The sequence below is a fragment of the Trichechus manatus genome, unplaced genomic scaffold, assembly GCF_000243295.1.
Source record: "Trichechus manatus latirostris isolate Lorelei unplaced genomic scaffold, TriManLat1.0 scaffold00001, whole genome shotgun sequence".
NCBI classification, from domain to species: Eukaryota; Metazoa; Chordata; class Mammalia; order Sirenia; family Trichechidae; genus Trichechus; species Trichechus manatus.
Window position 1 is genome coordinate 37,148,759 of NW_004443937.1, and position 25,208 is coordinate 37,173,966.

Genomic DNA, 25,208 nt, shown 5'->3' on the forward strand with positions numbered 1-25,208 from the left:
TGAGTTAAGGTGGGACTCTCCCAAGTGGGCAACACCCCGGTGTCTTCATCGTCTGCCTTCTGGCTGCAGTTGTGAATTCTAGACACAGTCACATTCCCAGGGGAAAGAGCTGGAGAATTTCTGCTCCTCGTCGGTAGATGTTCCCTGTCGATTCTTTATGCTCTTACACCTTCAGAGCAGCTGACTTAGTGGCTCTCCAGCTGGACATCAGAGGCAGCTGGAGGCTCTTTAAAAATTCAGATGACCAGGGCTGTGGCTAGCCTTAAAGCCCCGAGGTGGTGGATACTGTTCTTGGAGGCGGGTGGGCAGTGTCTTCCCCGTGGGCTCTGCAGGACACTTGCTCCATGGGATAGTAGTACGTCTCCGTGAGACATGGGTTCTGCCAGGGTGAGAGCCATGTTCAGCTGGTTATTTCACTGCAGGACTTCTCAGAGCCCTCTGCCCTGGGACTCGATAGCAGGGGCTGCCATTTCTTTCTGCTGTCTAGAAATAGCAGTTTGCCCTCCAGGGGTTGGCTGTGCTTTCTGCATTCATCAAACTCCCCTTCCCAATGGGCTGCTGTGTTGCAGGTTATGGCGGCATATCCTTGGCGGTGGAAGGCCCCAGCAAAGTGGACATCCAGACGGAGGACCTGGAGGATGGCACCTGCAAGGTCTCCTACTTCCCCACCGTGCCTGGGGTCTACATCGTCTCCACCAAATTCGCCGACGAGCACGTGCCTGGTACGTGTGCTCCCCTCTTCTCCCCGACTGATGCTTGGGTTTTCTGTCACTGTTGCACCGCAGCCTCTGGCCCACTCACAAGGGCCTTCTCGGTTCTTACAGGGAGCCCATTTACCGTGAAGATCAGCGGGGAGGGAAGAGTCAAGGAGAGCATCACCCGCACAAGTCGGGCCCCGTCTGTGGCCACTGTCGGGAGCATCTGTGACCTGAACCTGAAAATCCCAGGTGGGCAGGAGGGCTTGTGGGTCAGGGCAACCTAGGGCACTGGCCCTCGGGAACGGGTCAGGGCAGTGGGCACCACTGGGGAACCAAGTGAAGGCGTGGCTCCAGACATAGTATCCAAGTCAGCTGCGCATGATCTTTTTATTTCTCTTAGTGTTATTTTTTATTTTATTACCTTTTTTTTGGCACAGGTGCCCACCAAGGCAAATAAATCTGTTTACCTGCTGAGTTTTTCTTCTCCCAAATGAAAACAGCTTTGTTTTGTCACATGGGGGAACATAGGTAGGGTCCTCAATTTTAGATTTACAGTCTGTCGAGTAGAATCTCAGTGAGACGTTTGGCCCTGCTGATGTCGGTATCTGGAAGTATTTAAGAAGTGACAACCCAGAGGCAGCCTTCAGATATTTCCATTCATCCCCTTCCTTCCTGAAATCGGAAGGAGACCTGTGCTGCCAGGCGGGTGGACCACGGCTCGCCCCTGGCTGCGAATTGCTCCTCACCGAGCTAGATTAGCGGTCACGGGCCATGGTCTTTGTACAGTCTGCCTCTTTCCATAAAGAGTCCTCCAGAAGAGGATGTGCCATCAGTGAAGGCTTTGAGGCTCCTCTGCCCAGAAGCTGGCACATGTTGAGAAGTTACACACATTCTGTGGAGAAGGAGAATCTGTACTGCCTTCAGATGAAGCCCATGTTGTGATCTCCTGGAAAGGGGCTGTTTCTCCTACACGGAGTGCTGCAGCTCTGTTTACTCTGCCTTCCCGGCTCCATTTGGCAGCTTCTTCCTTGGTAACCATGTCTTCGTTAGCCACGTGTGAGCACGGTGGAAGCCTCATTGCTGTCGTATGGGAACAGAATCACTTACAAAGGGCTGTGTTGGTGCTTGTGATCATAAAAAGTCGGTGTGCTCAAAAATGGAGAAAGTAAGTGCCACCTCACATCCGGCCATCCCAGGTGATGGCTGTTCACATCTGAGGCACAGATCTGAGCTCTGCAAACCGGCGTCTGCAGAGACTCGGATGCTCTGTTTCCATCGATGGATCGTGGCCTACACACTGTGCCATTTCTCCCCCTCTGTATTGTGGGGCAACTTTCCATGCCCAAAAGTATACAGTTGACTCTTGTTATTCATGGTAGTTATGTTCTATAAGGGGGCAGGGTGGTTCAGAGGTAGAGTTCTTGCCTTCCATGCAGGAGACCCAGGTCTGATTCTTGCCCCGTGCACCTTACGCGCAGCCACCACCCATATGTCAGTGGAGGTTTGTGTGTTGCTGTGTTACTGAACAGTTTTCAGCAGAGCTTCCAGGTAAATGCAGACTAGGATGAAAGTCCAGATAATCTATTTCCAAAAAATCAACCACTGAAAACTCTATGGATTACACCAATCCAATCCCTTTGTGCACCGGGTCACCAGGAGTCTGGAACAGACTCCCAGCAGCTAGCAACAATGACATATTCTGTAGAGTCCCTGTGAACTCTGAACCAGCCTGGTTCATCCTCAGCTGGGAATGTGCACTCCCGCAACTCAGGTTTTTCGCCATTCTGTGCATGTCTGCAAGTGACCACGGAATGCCGTGGGTACGGATTTGTGGGTTATGTATGGGTTTTAGTGAGTAGGTGAATCTGTGAGAATGAGGACCAACTATACTTGCACGTCATCTTTTTACAGCTGTATGATATTCTTCATGTCCAGATGACTGTGCTTCATTGGGCCGTCTGCTTCCAGGTGCACTCATTTCAGCCCCCGATGCCTGTAATCAGTGCCATTGCGTGCTCGGGCTGTCGTGGTGACATGGATGCCTAGGAATGGGATTACTGGGCCAATCCATTCCAGATGCCCTGGCAGACGGCCCTCCAGAAAATGTCGGTGCCCATTTCCGTACAGCCCTCACCAGCCCTGGGCGCTGGCTTTTGTGCTCGCTTTGGCCAGGCTGGTGGAAAAACATGGCATCCAGTTCCTGGTTTCATTTCTCTGGTTACTAATGACTTGGACTGTGTTTTCATATGCTTTACTTTTTTTATTTTGGGAACTGTCTCTTCTGTTCCCTTTGCCTGTTTGTTTCTTGAGAAGCTAGTGAGCATCTTTGTCGTACTATGGTGGCTTGCATATTGCTATGATGCTGGAAGGTATGCCACCATATTTCAAATACCAGCAGGGTCACCTATGGTGGACAGGTTTCAGTGGGAGCTTCCAGACTAAGACAAATTAGGCAAAAAGGCCTAGTTATTCTGAAAATCAGCTCATGAAAACTTTATGGACCACAAGAGAATATTGTCCAGTATAGTGACTGGGCAGGGTTTCATTCTGTTGTACATGAGGTGGCCATGAGTTGAGGCCGACTCAACGGCAGCTAACAGCAACAGCGCTTTCTCTTAAGTCTCTTCCGGGCTCTTGACCAGTTTGTTACTCTTTTCAGTTACTGGTATCAGCTGACTCTTTTTGATTGTTTTTTTCTTTCTTTCATTTTATTTATTTTTGTTGTTGTGAATATACACAGCAAAACATAGACCAATACATCAGTCTCTACATGTACAATTCAGTGACATCGATTACATTCTTCGAGTTGTGCAACCATTCTCATCCTCCTTTTCTGAGTTGTTCCTCCTCCATTAAACTCACTGCCCCCTAAGGTGCCTATCTTATCTTTCGAGTCGCTGTAGTCAATTTGATCCCATATAGATAGTTCTTAAAAGAGCATAATGCTCAAGGCAGACCTTTTTTACTGGTTAAGCTAAACTATTGTTCGGTTGTAAGATGACTTCAGGGGATATTTTTGGTTTAAGGTTTAAAGATTATCTCAGAGCAAGAGTTTCAGGGGTTCATCCAGCCTCCATGGCTCCAGGAAGTCTAGAATCCATGAGAATTTGAAATTCTGTTCTGCATTTTCCCCTTTTTGATCAGGATTCTTCTATGGAATCTTTGATTAAAATATTCAGTAATGGTAGCAGGGCACCATCCAGTTCTTCTGGTCTCATGGCAAAGGACGCAATTGTTCATGGAGGCATTAAGCCACACATTCCGCATAGTCCTCCTATTCCTGACTCTCCTTTCTCTGTTGCTCCAGGTGAATAGAGACCAATTGCTGTGCCTTGAATGGCCATTTGCAAGCTTTTAAGACCTCAGGCACTGCGCAGCGAACTAGGAGGTAGAACAGAAGCACAGAACACGTTATTAGGCCAGTTAACTGGGATGTCCCATGAAACCATGACCCTAGATCTCCAAACCAAGGATCCAAGTCCCATGAGGTGTTTGGTTGTACATAAGCAGCCTCAGTAGCTACTCTGTTTTTTGTTGTTGTTTTTGTTGTTTTTTTTTTGTCATCGTTATAAATATATCTATCACACAACTTTTACTAGTTCAACTTTTTACGAGTGTACAACTTATTGATAGCAGTTACCGTAATCAGCTGTGCGACTCTACCCTTAATCAATGCAATTTTTCCATCATCATTAATTTTTCCCCCTCTCTCCCACCCCTGGTAACCACTAATAAATGTTGGTCTGTATACATTTGCCCTTTCTTGTCGTCTTATATAAGTGAGGTCATACAATGTTTGTCCTTTTGTGATTGCCTTATTTCGCTCAGCATAATGTCTTCAAGCTCCATCTGTACTGTAACATGTATCAAGACTTCATTTCTCCTGCTGGCTGAATATTCCATTGTATGTATGTATCACACTTTGTTTTATCTTTTTATCTCTTGATGGACATTTAGGTTGTCTCCATCTCTTGGCTATTGTGAATAGTACTGCAGTGAACATTGGTGTCTCTTTTTGAGTCTCTGCTTTCAAGTCTTTTGGGTATATTCCTAAGAGTGGAATTGCTGGGTCATATGGTAGTTCTATTTTCAGTTTTTTGAGAAATCACCACGCTGTTTTCCACGATGGTTGTACCATTTTGCATTCCCACCAGCAATGGATAAGTGTTCCAATTTCCCCACATTCTCGCCAACATTTGTTATTTTCGGGGTTTGTTTTTTTTTTTTTAATCTTAGTCATCCTATTGGGAGTGAAATGGTATCTCATTGTGGTTTTGATTTGTGTCTTTCTGATGGCTAATGATGCTGAATATCTTTTTCTATGTTTGGTGACCATTTGAATGTACTCTTTGGTGAAATGTCTGTTCAAGTCCTTTGCCCATTTAATGATTGGGTTATTTTTATTTTTGTTAAGTTGTTGAAGTCTTATATATATTTTGGTTATTAGATTCTTGTTGGATATATGGTTTCCAAAGATGTTCTCCCAGTCAGTAGCTTGTCTTTTCACTTTTTTGTAAAGTCTTTTGATGAACAAAAATTCGTAATTTTTATGAGGTCCTATTTGTTTATTTTGTCTTTTGCTGTTTGAGCTTTTGTTATTATATTAAGTAATCCATTGTTGAAAGCTGGGCCTGATGGCATTGCCCCTGCTTGTTCTTCTAAGAATTTTATGGTTTTAGTTTAAACATTTATGTCTTTAATGCTTTTTGAATTTTTGTTTTTTGTATGGTGTGAGGTATGGATCCTGTTTCATTTTTCTGCATGTGAAACTCCACTTTTCCCAGCACCATTTATTGAAGAGATTCTTTTTTTCTCCATTGAATGAACTTTGCACCCTGTCAAAACTGTTGACCGTAGATGTGTGGGTTTATTTCTGGACTCTAAATTCTATTCCATTGGTCTGTGTATCTATTGTTGTACCAGTGCCCGGCTGTTTTGATTATTGTAGCTGCGTAGTATATTTTAAAATCAGGAAGTGTTAGTTCTCTTACTTTGTTCTTCTCTGTCAACATTGTTTTAGCTATTTGGGGCCACTTGCCATTCCATATAAAGTTGAGGATTTGTTTTTTCTATTTCTGTAAAGAAGGCTGTTAGAATTTTGATCAAGATTGCATTGAATCCATAGATTGCTTTGGGTAGTGTTGACATCTTGACAATATTAAATCTTCCAATCCATGAACGTGGAACATTGTCTTAGTCATCTAGTGCTGCTACAACAGAAATACCCCAAGTGGATGGCTTTAACAAAGAGAAATTTATTTCTTCACAGTAAAGTAGGCTAAAAGTTCAAATTCAGGGTGTCAACTCCAGGGGAAGGCTTTCTCTCTCTGTCGGCCTTCCTGTCAATGTTCTCCTGGACTAGGAACTTCTCCGCGCAGGGACCCTGGGTCCAAAGGACACGCTCTGCTCCTGGCACTGCTTTCTGGGTGGTATGAGGTCTCCCCGGACCCCCTTCTCTCTTTTATATCTCAAGAGATTGCCTCAGGACACAATCCAATCTTGTAGATTGAGTCCTGCCTTACTAACACAACTGCCACCCATCCTCCCTCATTAATATCATAGAGGCAGGATTTACAACATATAAGAAAATCACACAATACCAGGAATCATGGCCCAGCCAAAATGACACACACATTTTTTGGGGGACATAATTCAATCCATGACGAACATCTTTCCATTTATTTAAGTCTTCTTCAATCTCTTTCAGCCATGTTTTATAGTTTGCATTGTATAAGCCCTTCACTTCCCTGGTTAGATTTATTACTAGGTATTTTATTCTCTTAGGTGCTGACGTAAATGGAATTGTTTCCCTAATTTCCCTTTTAGATTTCTCATTGCTGGTGTAGAGGAACCCAACTGATTTTTATTTGTTGACCTTGTACCATGCAACTTTGTTAAATTCCTCTGTTAGCTCTGCAGGTTTTCTTGTGGACTCTGGAATTTTCTATATATAGGATTGTATCATCTGCGAATAGAGATAATTTTATTTATTTTTTTCCAGTCTGGATACCTTTTATTTCTTTTTCTTGTCTTATTGCTTTGGCTAGAACTTCTAATACAATATTGACTAGAAGTGGTGAGAGCAGGTACCTTGTCTTATTCCCAGTTTCAAGGGGGAAGCCCTCAGTCTTTCTCCATTAAGTACAACATTGGCTGTTGGCTTTTCATATATGCCCTGAATTATATTGAGGAATTTCCCTTCTAGTCCAATCTTCTTTAGGGTTTTCATCAAGAAAGGGTGTTGTATTTTATCAAATGCTTTTTTTTTTTTGCATCCACAGAGGTGATTATGTGGTTCATTTCCTTTGTTCTATTAATGTGGTGTATTATGTTGATTGATTTTCTAATGTTGAACCATCCCTGCATTCCTGGGATAAATCCCACTTGGTCACAGTGTGTAACTCTTTTAATATGCTGTTGGATTCTGTTTGCTAGTATTTTGTTGAGGATTTTTGCATCTATTTCATAAGGTACCGGATGACTCTTGATGAGACTCACTTTCCCTCTCATTACCCAGATGATCCTTCTTCTCTCATCAGCTAGAATGGAGGAGAGCTCACCAGCTTCGAGCCATCCTCAGAGCCCCAGGCCCTGTGGGGTGACCCACTCCTTAACCTCCCTTCCTTTCTCTGTCCTCAGGGCCCAGAGTCATGAACTGCTCAGCCTACTTCCTGTAGGGCTGGAGGGTACAGTTTCATACTGGCTGTAGGTGACATCATCGCTTCATCACCCAGCATGCAGTGTGCCTGTCTGCACCTCGTCAGTGTAGGCACAGTCAAGAGCATGGCACACGCACCTTGAGCGGAACAGACATGATCTGCTTCCTCGTGTGGTGACTTGAGGCATCGCTTTTCTGACTGTGTGGCCTCTGGTCTTCAGTTTGCTGAAAGCTTTGCTCATGCATGGTTTCCCTTTGCCATTGGAGCTAACGTGCATTCACCTTTTTCTCTAAATGCATTTTGTGTCATTGCTCAAAAGAAATACCAAGGCTTCTTGGCAGTAAGGGATGACAGCTCCTGATGTTCTATCCTTGCCTACCTACTGGAACGAGCCCCTGTAAGCATGACAGATGGCCAGGTAGTACCTTTCGGCTAGAAACACCTGAGCTGCCGTGTTTGGGGTAGCAGTCAACTCCGGCTCTAGTTTAAAGCTGCCATGTGGGATTAACTCAGCTCCAGCTATGAACCTGTGAAAGTACTTAGTGGGACAAGGAGGTGTCATTGCCCCTAGAATGCTGTCTGCATTGGGTGTCCATAAGGCCCTGCTTGCTCCACGCTGACCACAGCAGCCCAGGGTCGTGAGGGGTCGGGAGACATCCAGCCTGAACAGGGGGAGCCCCAACACCCCACACCCACTGGGCAGTGCCCATGTTGCCTTCGGCTGCTTGTCCGACATGTCCTACCCTGCTCGAGCCGTTGCCCTAACTCTCCTCTCTTTTCTCCCAACCTCCCGCCACCTTTCAGAAATCAACAGCAGTGACATGTCGGCTCACGTCACCAGCCCCTCGGGCCGCATGACTGAGGCAGAGATTGTGCCCGTGGGGAAGAGCTCGCACTGCGTCCGGTTTGTGCCCCAGGAGATGGGCGTCCACACTGTCAGTGTCAAGTACCGTGGGCAGCACGTCACGGGCAGCCCCTTCCAGTTCACTGTGGGGCCACTCGGCGAGGGGGGTGCCCACAAGGTCCGGGCAGGAGGCCCTGGCCTGGAGAGGGGAGAAGCAGGAGTGCCAGGTGAGCGTTTGAGCGAGGCTTGTACTTGGGTAAGCGTTGAGCCTGGGCTGTGTGAGCACCCTGCGTCCTTTGCTGTGTTCTAAAGAAAAGACGTCTTATGTGTGATTCTGATGGGTGGCGTATTAGTCACGGTTCTCCAGAGAAGCAGCCAACTGAATATATGTAGCGAGAGAGGAGGGAGAAGAGAGAGCAAGAGATTTATCTTATGAAGTTGGCTTATGCAGTTGTGGGGGCTGACAAGTCCAAAATCCATAGGCCAAGTGGGCTGGAAATTCTGGCAGGATATCTGTGTTACAGTCTTGAGGCAGAATCCTTTTCCTCTCGGAAACCTCAATTATTGCTCATAAGGCCTTCAACTGATTGGATCAGACCCACCCAGAGTTGACGTTGAGTCAGCTGAGCGCCACATGGCCTAGCCAAGTTGACGCATAAAATTAACCACTGCGGGTGGTGTTAAGGGCATTCTTTTTGAAAAGTTCTCTATGACTAAGGTTGGAAGTTGCTAGCTTGCTCAAAGCCAAACAAGCTTCTTACTCAGGGTCCTTCTCGGAGCCTGTAGTCGATCAGTGTCATTGTGAGTCTCTAAGAGGGAGCAGAGTAATAAAGCTGTTTGCAGAGATCTCGCAGGGCGCGTATTCTGTGGAACACCCTAGAACTCCACAAAGCCGATCATAAGGGTTCCTTCCAGGGTGGTTGCTGGTGGGAAGATCTGTGGAAAACACTGAACATTCTCACCTTCTTCTGGCTTGGTTTGGGTGTATCAAAAAGACGCCAGGTTTACCGTGGACTTAATAATCACTGGTGGTGCTTAGGAAATCTCAGTGATGGTCCTTGCTTGGGTTCTGATTGGGGTTAAGGAGAGGGGAGAAGGCTGGCAACAAACTAAACCCAACCCAGCACTGCAGGTTTAACAAGAAGAGGCAGGAGTCCATACCGGGCTTGGTTGCTAACCAGCTGTTTGTTTGCTCTCAGCCGAGTTCAGCATCTGGACCCGGGAAGCAGGCGCCGGGGGCCTCTCCATTGCCGTTGAGGGCCCCAGCAAGGCCGAGATTACATTCGATGACCATAAAAACGGATCATGTGGTGTGTCTTATATTGCCCAGGAGCCTGGTATGTACTCAAGAGCTGACTAAGGACATTGTCCTTGCCCAGGGATAGTTAGGTTTCAGGGAACAGAAACCCATGAAGCTACCTGAGTAAATGAGGAGCTGATTTGCATGGACACATGGGAAGCCTCCTAGACGTCCAATGGCAGGAAACACAGCCAGGCCTCAAAGGGGCAGGAATTCCTATTCTCATCTGCTTGTCTGTCTTTCTCTGTTTGTCTCTCTGCTTCATGCTTTCATTCAACTGCTTCATTCTTTCCACTGACCAGCCTGTCTCTGCCCGTCACTGCTCGTGGCTGGGTGGCTGCCCAGAACAGTGGCCTCAGATTCTGAGCTCCCTAGGAGGGAGGTTCTTAACCTTCTGTGTACCACGGACCCTTCTGGCATCTGGGAAGCCTATGGGGACCACACCCAGAATAACATTTTGCAATAAAATAGATTATAAAAGAAATAAATTATATTAAAATACAGTTATCAAACTACTAAAAGAACAAATAGATGATATGCCGGTACGTGTGCTTCTTCATTAGTGCATTCAATCGTAAGATGAGGTGAATGTCTGTGAACTACCCTGATTTCAGAGTAGTGCTACGTGTGAACGATAGGTCAAGATACCTAAGAACTGTGAAGTGATGTAACAATATTTGTGATTTTATTGGTGATAGAGTCACAGGTACTTCTAATGTGCTCTGGGTTCTTGTTGATATTTCTAACAGAAGGACATGCTAAATTTCAGTTAGAGGTTAGTGAAAATCAAGATGTTATTTTTCCTCAGTCAAGTCCAGGGAGCCCCTGAGTTCTAGACACAGACTCTGTCCGGGGCCCTGCAGGCCCAGGTGAAGAATCCTCCCACTTGCCCAATAAGAAGGGCGACTTGCCTTCGATCGATGGGCTGTGTCCAGGGGGTGTGTCTCCATGCACGGGGTGTCCTGGTGCGGCTTTAACACAAATATCACAGGTGGGTGACTTTAAAGAACAGAAGCTTGTTTTCCCACACTTCTACAGTCCAGAAGTCTCCATCAGGGTCTCTCAGCTGTGATTCCATCCTGTCTACATCCCTGGGTCTTCCTTGGTTCCTTGACGTCCCTTGGCTTATAGACGACCTTTGTATGGTGTCTGTCTTCCTCCATGTGTCTCTGAGTCTATTCTGGTCTTTTTATGACTCAGAAGTGATTAGGTTTAGGGTTCAGCCTACACTGATATGCCTCATCAACATAACAAAAGAAAAACCCCATTTCCAAGCAGGATCACTCCTCAGGCACAAGAACCAGGAATTCAACACATATTTGTGGGGGACACAATTCAGTTCGTAGTGGAGGGTGATAGGTGGAGAGCAGGGTCTCTATGAAGGCATTTTACCCTAGGTAAGAAATGAGGGACCACTTTAGAAACACCTTTCCGGAATCTCTGAAGTGATAGGACATTCCTGTCCCCACAGGTAACTACGAGGTGTCCATCAAGTTCAACGATGAGCACATCCCTGAGAGCCCCTACCTGGTGCCCGTCATCGCGCCCTCTGACGACGCCCGCCGCCTCACTGTTATGAGCCTTCAGGTGAGACACAAGGAAGCATCCATCTCCTTGGCCACAGGCTGACCAGTAAGACCCCTGGACCCCTGAGGCCGCTTCAGTTCCTGCTTTAGCGCCAAGGCCCCCTTCACACTTGACACAGATGTTGCCAGTTGTGGGGGAGCTTTGTTCTGGCAAAGCCAACTCCCTAGACACTTAGGGAGGGCAGAGGACTATTGGAGCAAGCTGAAACATAGTCAGCAAAAAAGCACCTCAATGTTTGGGGACAAGTTTATTTGGAAGTATTAATTTAAGGGAAACAAAGGGAGCTTGTTAATAATTGGTTAAGGGATAAGGCGGAGCTTGTTAATAATTGATTAAGGGATAAGGCGGCTTTCAAAACCAAACAGACACAAAACTAACAGTCCACTGAGGACTGCGAGTGTTGGTGTGCTTTTCCTCAAGAAAGTCAATTCCGATTTCTTTTACCATGATGATTTATTTAGAGTAAGTGTGCTAAGAGTAACTGGGCTAAGAGTGTTATCAGTGTTACCTCATTAAATCTTTACAACAGCCTGGTGAGTCAGTTTTCCTGAGCCCATTTTAAAGATGAGCAAACTGAGCTGCAGGGAAGTTGTGGCTACAAGGGAACCAGCAAATATGAGGCAGAGCAAGGTCTCTATGTTTCCAGAACCTGTGCCCTTAACCATGGTCTCCTTGATCCCCATCCTGACGTTTGTGGCAAGTGGTGGGGTAATCTAACCTATTGGGATGCTAGGAAAGGTCACTTTTCTCCCATCTTAAACAGGTCATTTAATTCAAGGTATTATTAGAGCCTTCAGCCCAACTAAGCAGCAGCTGAGGAAGCCTTTAGGTCTTTGCTCAGTACACTGAAAAATAATTAGGTGTCTGAATCGGGAATAGCAATTCTGTAGCAGAATAACACCTGAATCCCAAAATGTGATTTCTGGTTGAAGGGATTTCTAAATAGCCCACAGCTGCTCTCCAGTTGTTAAAAATAATGGATTGATTAAAACCCAGTCTTGTCTCACAGATTGGTGGTACTGGATCTAGTTCCATACACTTGGTTTACATTTGAAATTCCAGCCTCACTCTGAGGGGAATTGGGATACAACTTGTTCCTCACATCCGTTGACAGCTCAGGAATCAAAGCAGAGCCCAAGCCAGAATCATGGTCCCCAGATTGAAGAGGCCTCGTCCTGGGAGCTCCAAGGGTACTAACTGGTCGCTGTGGTGCAGATGTTTTTCTTGTGTTTCATTTAAAAGCTTCTTAACAGAAGTTTCTTCTGTTGCCAATGTGACTAAAACCTGTGGAGAGAGATAAACCTGGCATTCGTTGAGGGCAAAGAGCTGCCTTCATGCGTCTCAAAGATTTGTTTAGAATCTTCTGAGGCGTTTATCTCCCTCTTGAGGATTTAGCGGCAAGCAGATTCAGGTAACGTAAATGGTTCTGTCCGAAAGGAGCTGGTTTGGAGGAATCCTCTGCAGAACGCTTTTCTGTGAAAGCCAGCCCTCTCGTCGTAGTTCGGTCATGAGTGTTTAAATACATACGCAGCAGGCTGCGTCTCGAGCCTAGGAGGGACGTGTGTGTCTGCATGGTCCCTGTTCTTCCTGGGTCGTTTGATGCCGAGTGATGTGTGAATTATTTATCAGAGATGTATTGGAGGCCTGTACAACATCTGGTGCTGGTTACAAAAGAGTGGCGTGAGTTATTTTGTCTTGCTCTTAGGTCTTTTTTAGGAAGTTGAAGACTACTGGCACTTTGTGGGGGCGGGGGGTGAGATGGGGTGATGTATCAATCAAAAACACCTTAATTCTGTGTTTTGACCTCCCTTCCTCGTCTATAACCTCTAGATTAGTGCTGTCCGATAGAACGTTCTAGAATGTTAGAAATGTTTCATATCTCCACTGTCTGTTAGTCACTAGCCACAGGTGGCTATTGATCACTTGAAATGTGGCCAATGTGACTAAGGGACTGAATTTCTTGTACTTAATTAATTTAAATTTAAAAATACTTAGCCACATATGGCTAAAACCCGTAGCCGTCGAGTTGATTCTGACTCATAGCGACCCGACAGGACGAGTAGAACTGCCCCATAGGGTTTCCAGGGAGCGACTGGTGGATCCAAACTGCCGACCTTTTGGTTAGCAGCTGAGCTCTTACCCATGGCGCCACCAGGACTCTAACCTATGGCTGGTTACTACCAAATGAGACAGCACAGCTTTAGTACTGCGCTATTAAAGTATTTCCCTTGGGCCAGCAGCTTCACAAGCATCTGGAATCCAGTCCCAAACCCCCTGAATTAGAATCCGCATCTACAGGATCCCGGTTGGTTGGTTTGCACATTGAAGTGTGAGTCCTACTGCTTTGGAGTGCTCGTCAGGCCTGGCTGTCCACCCAGATTGAAGTCACAACTGCTGGCTTGTAAAACTTTGCTACCCAGGATCAACCATTCTAAACTTCTTATCTCCTCCTCCTACTCCCAGAGGGGAATATAGTTTCTAAGACGGAGCATGGAGAGCGAAGTTGATCCAATAAAGAGCAAAAGCTACGCTCCCCCCCTCCCCCGCCTTGGGGTACAGACAACTTGTAAATGGGCATTAATGCTTAATGATAAGCTGACATTTTGGAGCCTTGCTGCTTATGGGCCAGGCTCTGTGTGCTGGGTGATTTACAGGCATAAACTCATGTCATCCGCACAGCAGTGCTCTGAGATAGAGCCTGCTATTGTACCCATTTTTACAGATGAGAAAACTGAGACAAAAAGATTATACATCTTGGTCATATAGCTAGGAAAGGGCAGTAAATCCAGGTCCAGCTGATTCTTAACCCTGCACAGTCCTGCCCCTTGCGCATTTCTAGCCCTTTACAATGTTACTTAAAGTTCTCCCCTTTCCTATCGTTGAGATAAAAAGCAACAATGGCGTAAAACTTTGTTTATGCATGCTTTTGTCATCTACTAGGCCCCTCCTAAAAGGGGCCCTCATTTTGGGGGCCTGGAAGTTACGGGTTTTCTGGTCTCTATGGCTCTTGCTTGGGTGGCTGAGACTACATGGCCCTGTTGACCGAGATGTCTCAAGTCTCCGACCCCAGGAACCACCTCTTCCAGCCTGACTCAAGGTGGTTTGGGTATAAGACCATGCAGCGTGTCTCTCCTTTCTTGGGTTTAATGTTCGAGATGTGCTAATGACCCACCTGCTCTTCTGTTGTCAGATGTTATGTGGAAAAGCATTCTGGGCCTATTTCCATGAAAACTGTAACCCCGAGTTTCAGGTCGGGTCATTGGGTGCCACTAAGCAGGAATGCCGAGGGCCAGCCATAACCTGTCTAATGTATTGAATTCTCAGGAATCGGGATTAAAAGTTAACCAGCCAGCATCCTTTGCCATAAGGTTGAATGGGGCCAAAGGCAAGATTGATGCCAAGGTCCACAGCCCCTCTGGTGCCGTGGAGGAGTGCCACGTGTCCGAACTGGAGCCAGGTAAGCCGGGCTCAGTGTGTGGGCCACAGCTCCGGCCCCTTCCAGCAGAACATCTGCAAGTGTGCACCCCAAGGGGGACTAGTCAGACGCATCACTGCCAGGGGGCCCCCGAGTGCTCTTTGCTACAGACAGACGTTGTTTATAAATGAGGGTATAAACATTTGCAGGGGTGACCCTTTGAGATATAACATGCAATTCCTTTTTTTTTTTAAAACAAGTATTGCTTTATTTTCTTAATTTCCCAGTTCCTTTCACATGACATTCATCTCGATTTTCTCTCCTAGTTTAACAAAACCTTATAAATTTTTATTATGTTGTTGACCTCATGACACGAGTAAGTACAGCTTGATACCACTTTTTGCTGAGGAAAAGGATAGCCTGGTGTTCATCTGTAAAATGTTAGAAAGAGTATATGGGTGTCTAGGGCTTAATAGCATAAGGCTTTCTTGCCCAGTGCCTTGGTATATGGAATTCTCCAGTGTCAATCAGCTTTCCAGAGACCATTTTGCCAGTAAACATTTATTAAGTGCCAGAAACTTGGCAGAAAGTCAAAGCTGAGGATTACATGTTTCCTGCCCTCAAAGAGGTACTCAACATCTAGTGAGGACCTGACCCAAAACCTGCAGTACCCTGGTGATGACCCCAGGTGATGACCAGTCCTCTAGATGATGACCAGGTACCCTAGAGAGTTGGCAACCAAATACCGTGGCTACTCACAAGAGGAGAGAAAAACTAGTTTCTGCCTCAGTGAGGTCAGGAGGGCTTCTCGGAAGAGGTGACATGAAAGTGGGCCTTGATGCATGAGGAGGAGCCATGTGATCACTGCCCTTGTTGAGTAGCTGCTGTGTACCCAGCTATGTGTACAGTGAGGAGGGAGAATCTGGGGCCTGGGTTACCATTTAAATGTCTTTCTCCTACTGGGTAGAAAGGGCGATGGGAAGCCTTAGGAGGAACAAGTGCGGAGGGTGGTGCCCTGGTCAGACCTTGGCTTAAGTTGGCCACATCCTGGAAGATGTGTTGGAGTATCTTAAGGGCACAGTGGTGAGCTGACGCTCCCAGAGCAGTCCAGAGAAAACAGACTTAATCAGCAGTGATGGAAATGGAGAGGAGGGGGTTGAGGCCAGAGAACTATATATGGCACTTATGAAGGAGGGCGTGAACTCAGAAGGGCTATGTGCAGCTTTGGGTTGGGTAGGAAGACCATGATGCAGTTAGCTGAACTGGGGACAGCCAGCCAGAGGGTGGGCAAGGGGTGGTCAGGGCTTTGAAGAGTTGACTGTTATTTTGGAATTTTGAAGTGCCTCCTAGGTGTCCAGGTGGGGTCAGCAACTGGTGAGGTTTGGCGTCCTCAGCCCCAGAGCAATATTTGAGAGCCTAGGAGTACTGAGATCATCAAGACACTGTGGGTTGTCAGTTATAGGTCCCCAACTCAAGTGGTCTTAGACAATAAAGGGCTCCATTATTCAAATAAGTAGAAAATTCAAGATCTAAAGCAGGCTTCAACAGTGATTTGATTCAGCCATTCAAGACCCCAAATATCCCTGTTCTTTTGCTTTGTGGGCCTCATTCTGGGACTCACCGTCCTCGTGGCTGCAGCAGCCCCAGACTTCCCATCTCCATACCAATCAGGAGAGACATCCTGTCCTCAAGATGCTTTCCCAGAAGTCTCCAGCAAAACTCCCCTCCCGTCTTACTGAGCTGGGACATAGGCCCATTCATGTGTCACTTCCTATTGCTAAGGAAATGCCATGTGCTGGTTGACTTAGGGTCAGGGAAGGAAGGATTTTCCTGATGAATTTGATCCAATCAGAGACCACTCCTGGACTTGAGAGTGAGGTCAGCTTCCCCTAAAACGTATTGGCTTTAAGAGAGGGGGACCTGACCTGTGTGGCGACTGCTGGGGGAAGGTGCAGGCTGAAGGATGTGGGTGGACGACTCCATATAGAAGTTCATCTTGAGTGGAGAGTGCCAGAGGAGAAGGAGCAGAGGGTCAGAGTGGAGCTTTGGGGAACATAGATTCTGGAGGGAATGAAGGGTCCAAGGAGCCAGAAAGAGGTGAGAGAGGGATCAGAGAGGTAGGAGGGGAGACAGGCTAGCTGAAGCAGATGGTAGGGCTTCCAGGAGGGAGTGGTCAGATGGTACATGGTGGATGGGTATTCTAGGTGCTCGTTTGAGCTAATGGGTTATCCTTCCACATGTTGTGACCCAAACACACGGCAAAATGCTCAGCCAGTCACTGCCCTGTGGAGCAGTTGCTAGCTTTGAGCTTAATTACGGAGCATTAATGCCAGCTGGAACCATTTTTTTCCCCTTCGGGTAGCCAAGTAGAGAGACTTTGCAAAAAGTGAGCTTTTCATAAAGGAAGGAAGTGTTTTCATAAGGCAGGGGCATGGGGATAAGGCAGTCCTGGGTAGCCACAAAATATTAAACATAGAATTGGAGATTTGGGTGTGTTTTCCCAGAGGAATGACTAGGGAGATCAAATAGGCCATTTAGTTTGGAAATCCCACGTGTTGGGTGCTGGGTGGGCTTCCAGTGGCTCTGCTGTCCTATTCACGATTTAAGGTTTGTCATCTCGGAGTGGCCTCCTGCCCTTTGTCCTCACCTAACTCGGAGCTGTCCAGCTGCCCGATTTTACCTTGTGGCTTTGTTCACTCTCTAGATAAGTATGCCGTTCGCTTCATCCCCCATGAGAATGGCATCCACACCATCGATGTCAAGTTCAACGGGAGCCACGTGGTTGGAAGTCCCTTCAAAGTACGCGTCGGGGAGCCTGGACAAGCAGGGAACCCTGCCCTGGTGTCTGCCTACGGCGCGGGGCTCGAGGGGGGCACCACAGGTAACACACCACCTCCGCCTCGGGTCTTCGGCTAAGCCGGCTCCAGGGAAGAAGCCAGATGGAGACCCTCCAGCCCCGAGGGAGCCTTTTAGACACTGTCTCAGTTATCCAGTGCTACTCTAACAGAAATACCACAAGTGGGTGGCTTTAATAAACAATTTATTTTCTCACAGTTTAGGAGGCTAGAAGTCGAAATTCAGGGTACCAGCTCCAGGGGAAGGCTTTCTCTCTCTGTCGGCTCTCGGGGAGGGTCTTTGTCTCTTCAGCTTCTGTTTCTGGGTTCCTTGGTGATTTTCATGTGGTGTGGCGTCTAGCATCCCCCATCTCTGCTGACTGGCCTGCTTGTTTAATCTCTTTTATATCTCAAAAGAGATTGATTTAAGACACATCCTGCACTAATGCTGCATGACTAGCAAAGACGACCCATTCCCAAAAGGGATTATAACCACAGGTACAGGGGTTAGGATTTACAACACAGATTTTTGGGAGCACAGTCCAGTCCACCACAGACACTGTCCTCAGGAAACAGGCCCTGCCATCCAGGCTTGTTTGGGAGCTGTGATTTGACCCGCCACCAATCAAGAGTGAGGGCGTGAGGGCCGTGTCATTATACCTTATCACTGTGTGTCCTGGTCCAGTGTCTTCCTTCACCAAGGTCTTTGACCTTAGGGATGGGGCGCTGGTAGTCAGGAAGAAGTGGCATCAGGTTTGAGGGTTTCTTTGCCTACACGGAGCCCACAGTGACGGTAATGGGCCTCCGAGGGGTCTCCTACCCCTCGTTGATTTGTGGTGTCTGTGCCCTGAAGCATGTAGAAGTAGCAGCAAGGCCTGTCACGGCCCGCTTCTCCCTTTTTTATGCTCTGCCTCTAGTGGAGGAAGAGAGAAGACTGAAACGGTCAAACAATTCTGAAACTTTTTGAACCTCTTACAGTTTATTTTCAATCTTTGCCACAGATGGGACATGTTTGGTTGTCAAAAATACAGGCAACAAAACCTAAAACCAAACCGGTTGTCACTGAGTCGATTCTGACTCCTGGCGACCCTATAGGACAGAGTAGAACTGCCCCGTAGGGTTTCCCAGTCTGCGTTCGTTACGGAAGCAGACTGCCATATCTTTTTCCACAGAGCAGCTGGTGTGTTTGAACCACCAACTTGTCGGTTAGCAGCCGAGTGCTTAACCACTGCACCACCAGGGCTCCTCACAGGCAACAATGAAGTATATAAAGTAAAACTCATTCTATCCCCCTATGCTCCCTCCTCCCCACCCAGGTCCAGCAGTAAACACTGCTAGCAGCTCAGGGGAGCACCTTCCGACTGTCCACCTCTTCGTCTGTCTTCATTCCTGGTTGCTTCAGTTGGTTGGTGAGCAGGTTTGTTAGACAGACAGGCAGACACATAGTTTTACGTTTCTTTTATGGAGGTTATCTCTTGTTGCACGTATTACACAACTTGCTTTTTTTCACTTGACATCTGGAAGATCCTTCCAGGTCAAAACACGAGGCCTCTCCCACGTTGGTGGCTGCGTGGAGCACTCGTAGTGGGAACTGTAAGTGATGTGAGCCCTGGAGATGGGCACAGGGCGGGTTCTGGTGCACCACTGTTTGGAGGATGCCAGGGCAGGGTGCTTGTCCACACCCGCCTCTCTGCAGGGGAGTTTGCATGCGTGGCCTCACTGGGACATGGTTTACATTTAGGTGTCACTGTGGGTCCCCTTAGGAATGCAAGCCTCGCCCCGCTCTCGAGTCCCTTCTGTGCGCACACCCCCTCTTCATCTCCTCCCCTGAAGCGCTGAGTGGAGGTGGAGCGCTTGCCTCCCCATGGGTAAGGGGATGAGTGGACGTGGTTACCCGGCATCTGGCCTGGGGAGGAAGTGTCCTCAGTGGCCGAGGGGCCCTACCCAGATGGAGGAGTGACTGACAGGCTGGTGTGCAACCCCGAGACTCTGCCAAAGCAGTGCCCTCAGCAGAGCCACCCGTGGGGGTAGCACAGGTGTTTGCCAAACACCCCAGGTGAATGCAGTCGGCCTTCAAACTGACCTCCGTGCCAGCAACTTACTCTTTGTAAAAGGCACAGCATAATGTCGCCCTCCTAGGGCCCCCGTGAGGCTAAGCGCTGTCCATTTTACAGATGGGGAAACTGAGACAGAGAGGTGGAGTCACTTCCCAACCTTACTCAGCCAGGAGTCTGCAGGTCTGTGACCTCAGAGCCTGTGCCCTTAACCCCCGCACTTTGCTGCCTTCTTAAGTGGCTGGCTCACCCAGAAGCAGTGACTGCACCCCCAGTCTGCCCTGTTGGGTGTCCTAAAACCTGGACCCCTGTCCTCCCAGCCACCCTGGAATGATTCCCAGGCAGCAGTGCAGGCAGTTGGCCCCAGCAAGCCACCCACCACTGAGCGCCCAAGTGGGGGCCTCTGGCACTCGGGGTGCCCAGCAGGCCCTGGCCAGGTCCCAGAGTGGCTGCAGGGCCTCCTGCGCCTGCCAGGAGCCGCCCGCCCTCCTGCCAGGTCACACCGGCCGTGCCAGGGCCCTCTCCCGCTGCTTCTTGGCGGTTTGCACACCTTCTCGGGAGCTCAGGTTTCAGACAGTGCTTTGTAAGCACTGGATGCAGCTGCCAAGAGAAGGAGCTGCTCACAGCCGGAGAGCAGAGGTACAGAGCACGCCTGTTTCCAGTAAGAGAAAAAATTGCTATTGCCTAGGGGAGGGCGCCTTGTTTTTCTAGCCCTCCCGCTCCCGAGCCTGTTCCAAATATCCATCCTGCGATTACACAGCTGCAGTGTGAGTGGAATGAAGAGGTGTCTGTGCTGGGCCACCCCAGGGCCTGGCGTCCTGACCTTCGGAACAAAGCAAACTTCCCTGTGTTTTTATGGGTGGATTTGCCATCTCTTGCCCAGAGCTTTAGATGGTCCATTCTGCAGATTTTGGAGCTGGGGAATGCAGAGAATTTGGGGTGGGACTTTCTCTGGAGGGGAGTTGAGAGGTCAGGACTTAGCCCAGGGAGTCCCAGACTCGGGAGCAGCAGAGTTTTTTTCTTGATGAAATGGTGCAGGGATCCCGATATTCACAAGATGTGATGGTACAGCCCCTCCTCCCCCGACCTCATCACCTGCCTTAGAGATTCAGGGCTGCCACATTAAACGGGCGTTGGACTCACGGTACAAACGTGGGGTGGGCTTGGTATCAGATACCGGTTACAGCTGGAGATACAGAGGAGAGGGAGCCTGTGTGCGAACTTCTTTCTCCTGTCTTCTCTCAGTCACGTGCCTTAGCTCCACGCTGGACAGGCCACCCGGTTAAACCCCACTTCTGCCGTTCCCCAGGTGTGTGACTCGGGATGAGCTGATTGCCCTCCCTGAGCCTCCACATTCTCCTCTGTAAAATGGGAATGAGACGTGAGCCCGCCTGATGGGGTTGTTCTGAGCCTTAAAGGAGGGAACGTATAAAGCCCCAGCCAGGTAGCTCCTTTCAGGTACCCCCTTGTTTCCCTGTTCCCACCTCATCTCCTGTCTCTTTCCAGCCCTCAGGGTCAGGGTAGACTGATTTTTCTCAGGAATGGGGCAGCTTGTGCAAAGGGGTGGGGCTTCTTTCCACTGAAGCCAGCTCTTCTCAATTTCACATTAAAAATATCTTTCCTTATCGGTGCCTTGCAGTTACTTCCTGAAAACACAGTCCCCTTGCTGCCCCCTCCCTCCCTCACGTGCAGCAGACGCTGTGTGGGGGTGTCCCAAAGATCAGATAACCATATAACCAGGCTGAGACAGAGGGGAGGGCCCTGGGGCAGGCGGAGCCTCAGGACCTTCCAGAAACAGCTGAGTTGTGCTTGGGGGCTGCATGATAGCAGCTCCTTTGTTTTATTGATAATCAGAACAATAATCCTTTCTCTGGCCTAGGAGCTATAATTACACCAAAATAGTTCCCAGCTAGGGTGGTGGCCGTCTACAGCTCTAGAGAAAGCATAGCCCTGCATGGGGATGCTATGCCAGGGGCGCCCTGTGGAGGGCACTGTAGAGTGCATGCAGCCGGTGTCTGGACACCCAAGTGTCCCCACTGACCACCTCATTCCCTCTGGACTGGAAAGGGGCCTGGGGGACTAGGGCCTCTTGTGGGGCAGTGGGCTCAGCCATGGTCACTGGTTGGCACTCTCCTTTGGTCCCGCTCCCCTCTGATCACAAGGCAGGATGCCTGTGGGAAGCATGGACCTCACTGGGCCAGCCAAGGGCTAGGTGTCTCGGGGCTGCAGTAGGGGCATCCGAGGCAGCCCCACTGTCCATCCGGTCCTGATGGCCAAGAGATAGGCCTGCGCCGCAGAGCCAGGCAGATGTGGTTCAGGTCCCAGCTCTACCACCTTCTCTTGCAGCCAGGGGTGGATTGACCAGTAAGCGAGGTATGCACAGGTCTGCAGTAAGCAAGGTTCGCATGGGCTTCATTGTGTTTCAGGTGGGTTTCAAAGATGTGGTGAAAAATGTGAAATCGTACACTGCAGGTTAGTAAGTGAGCGCAGGCAAGCCAGTGCGTACTTGCTGGTTGGGTGGTCCGTCCCTGTGTGTAGCCCTAACTAGCAGGTGACCGAGTGTTATCACTTGTAGAGCAGCACTCATGTGAAAGGATCCACGGGCAGTGCCTATATAAGGCCCGGCACAGGACCCGGGCTTGCGTGCTGCGCGTGGCACGCGTGGTGCTCGGTTAGCGGGACAGCTGGTGTGTGACTCTTCTCGTTGCTGGTGTTCACGGCGACATGGGTGGGGTGGCAGATGCATAGTGGCTGCCCCAGCTTCAACATGGGTGTGGGCTAAGGCACCTGAGGAGGAGGGAGGAGAGCTGGGCCTCCTTGGCTTCTCCCATCCACCCAGAGGCGTCCAGAGGAGAAAGGAAAGGTCAGAGGGGCCCACGCCTGTGGCCTGGGAAACGTCAGAGGAGCCCACACTTGCCCCAGCCCCATGGAGGCAGAGCTGGATCCTAGCAGCTGAAGCAGCACTTGGGCTCACAGTGACGACTCAGGCCTCTCTCCTTAGCCACGGCTCATGCCCAGAGGAGAGAACAGGGTGTCTGGACATTGGTGCTTGTGGGCGAAATGTCAGCCTCACTCCTGCCTTGGCCTTGGAAAGGAGCTCCTGCCCCCCCACCGGGGCCTGAAGTTCTCTGTGCCAGGAGTTCAGCTGTGGGTTTCCACGCCACGAAGGCGACCCTTTTGAGAGGGACCCTGTGTGTGCCCACCCCCCACTGCCCCAGGAAAGCCCCTGGACCCCTGGACCTCACCCCCCACCCTCCAACCATCAACATGGCATGGCATCTTCCTTTCTCCTAGGCATCCAGTCTGAATTTTTCATCAACACCACCCGAGCGGGGCCAGGGACCTTGTCCGTCACCATTGAAGGACCGTCCAAGGTTAAAATGGATTGCCAGGAAACCCCAGAAGGCTACAGAGTCATGTACACCCCCATGGCTCCTGGGAACTACCTGATCGGTGTCAAATATGGCGGGCCTAACCACATCGTAGGCAGTCCTTTCAAGGCCAAGGTGACAGGTAATGATGGGCAGGGGCATACGAGGGTGATGAGCACCCAGGAGCAGTCCCTAAGCTGTGCCCCCGCCCCCCCATTTCAGGATGAATAGACGTTGGTAGTGGCAGCACATCGGCAGGAACACCTTTCCCCCTCTTGTCTGGCTGCCTCAGTCGGGGGTCTTTCATATTTGTGTCACCTTGTCTGGCACCCCCTTGGGGGCAAGTGCCCCCCCCCGATTGCTGAGCCACCTTTGGAGTTACTCTTCCCCCTTGTAATGTGGAGCTGGCTTTGCCGGATTAGCAGTAGAGCTCCTTGTAGTCAAAACGGTGGGTGGTTTTGGATGTGTTGAAGCGACTGTGGATCTTGATGTAAAGAAATAGTGTTACATGTCAGAGGGGAGTACGTGTTCCAGACTTGCAAAATAAGTAGGCCGAGTGGGAGTATAGGGATTGAGAAAGCTTGTTAGATGGTTTTCTGTCTCCAGCAGGAAGAAATATTTCTGTGATTGGAGTCTTAGGTATTTGTTTGGATCAGGGTCTGAAGATCTTCTCCTTTTTAACCTTCACTTTAAAAATATGAAAAGACTTTATTACTGATTTTGTAAATATTTCCTTCCTACAGAACACTGGCAAAAATACCACATGGTAGAAATCACCCGGTAGCCAACTACCCAAGATAAGCACCATAGTAAACATTGTGGTGAATTCCATCCACATATCTGTTTCTGCCTGGATTCACTGTTCCATAAGTAGTTTAGGTACACTGCAGAAAAATTAGAAAGTACAAACAGAAAAAACATCCCCTCATGCAGAGAGAATCATTTCTGACATTTTGTGAGATGGCCTTCCAAATGCCTACACTGCCTATATGTCAAGTATATTATAAAAATGGAAAGATGTGAATTCTACAGGGTGTTTACGTAGGAGGGATTTCTAGGGACCATCTTGTCAACCAAGGCCAGATCCCTGCACTTGCCCAGAAAGCTAGATCCTAGTGGTATGGGGTAGGAGCCCAGGGCCTTTACAAGATACTATGGGTGTGAGGTGGGGGTGTGGTGGGTTTTGGGTCCAGGTGTTGGGGGCGGGGCTCTTCTGTGACCTATGTGTGGGACGCTCACCTGTCCTCTTGGTCTGGTCACTCACATCTGCCTCCCTCCCTCCCTCCCATGTTCTAGGCCAACGTCTGGTCAGCCCTGGCTTGGCCAACGAGACCTCCTCTATCCTGGTGGAATCGGTGACCAGGTCCGCAACAGAGACCTGCTATAGCGCCATCCCCAAGGCGTCCTCAGATGCCAGCAAGGTGACCTCCAAGGGGGCAGGGCTCTCCAAGGCCTTTGTGGGCCAGAAGAGCTCCTTCCTAGTGGACTGCAGCAAAGCCGGTAGGCAGCCTAGCCTCCCGAGGTGGGGTGGGGGTGGCCTTCTCTGCTGAGGTCTTCTGCAGTACCCACCCACCCAAGAGACCCACTTATTTGCACGTACCCTTGTGCATTACCCTAGTCACCTGCGTTCAGTTTTTTTATGCGATAGTTCTATATTTTTATTTTTATTGAAAATATACACCAAAACATTCACTAATACAACTTCCACATTTACAATTCAGTGACATTGATTACGTTTTTCATGTTGCGCCATCATTATTACTGTCCTTTTCCAAAACATTCCATCACCATTAATATCAATTCATTGCCCCCCAGACAAAAAGTGCCCCTCACCTCCTGCCTTCCACCCTTGATGAGCTTTGGTTTCTGCATAACTGGTTACTTCATATAAGTGAGATCATCCAGTATTTGTAGTTTTATGACTAACTTCACTCAGCATGTTTTCAAGATTCATCCATGTTATGGCATTTACACTCAATATTTTTAAATGGTTTCTCTCTCTTTGCCTCTTGATTCTTTCAAATGAACTCGAGATGGATAGGAAAGATGGAGTTCTTCCCATTACCGATGGGCAAGCTGAATCAGTAACCTGGCCCCTTCTCTGCCACTAATTGATCTAATTGCAGTTTGAACTTGGGTATTTATTTGAGTGTCAGTGGTCAGTTGCCCAGGTTTTGGCATCCAGCACACCTGGGCTGGAACCTGGCTCCACTACTTCATTCATTCATGCACAGTTTATTAGCTCTGTGACCTTGGGCAAGTCACTGAACCTCTTTCTAAGAGGCAGTTTCCTCTTCTCTACAGTGGGGATAATAGCACCATCCTTAAGGTTCTTGTGAAGATAAAAGAGAAGATCTTTACTGCCAACACTTACGTGGTCCTCACTGGGCACTCACCACTTACAATAGCCCGCACCATGCGCTCAACACTCACACGGCCCTCACCG

General features: G+C 48.7%; 1 protein-coding gene across 1 annotated transcript in view; it reads left to right on the top strand.

The window, feature by feature from the left end:
• Positions 1-25,208, top strand: part of FLNB (filamin B) — a 92,380-nt gene that overhangs the window by 65,834 nt on the left and 1,338 nt on the right. The window contains exons 36-44 of the mRNA XM_023727619.1: positions 570-722; positions 825-947; positions 8,162-8,428; positions 9,401-9,538; positions 10,973-11,088; positions 14,413-14,545; positions 17,208-17,384; positions 22,686-22,904; positions 24,059-24,262. Coding sequence (XP_023583387.1) covers positions 570-722; positions 825-947; positions 8,162-8,428; positions 9,401-9,538; positions 10,973-11,088; positions 14,413-14,545; positions 17,208-17,384; positions 22,686-22,904; positions 24,059-24,262 — 1,530 coding nt within the window. The remainder of the gene's footprint in view (positions 1-569; positions 723-824; positions 948-8,161; positions 8,429-9,400; positions 9,539-10,972; positions 11,089-14,412; positions 14,546-17,207; positions 17,385-22,685; positions 22,905-24,058; positions 24,263-25,208) is intronic.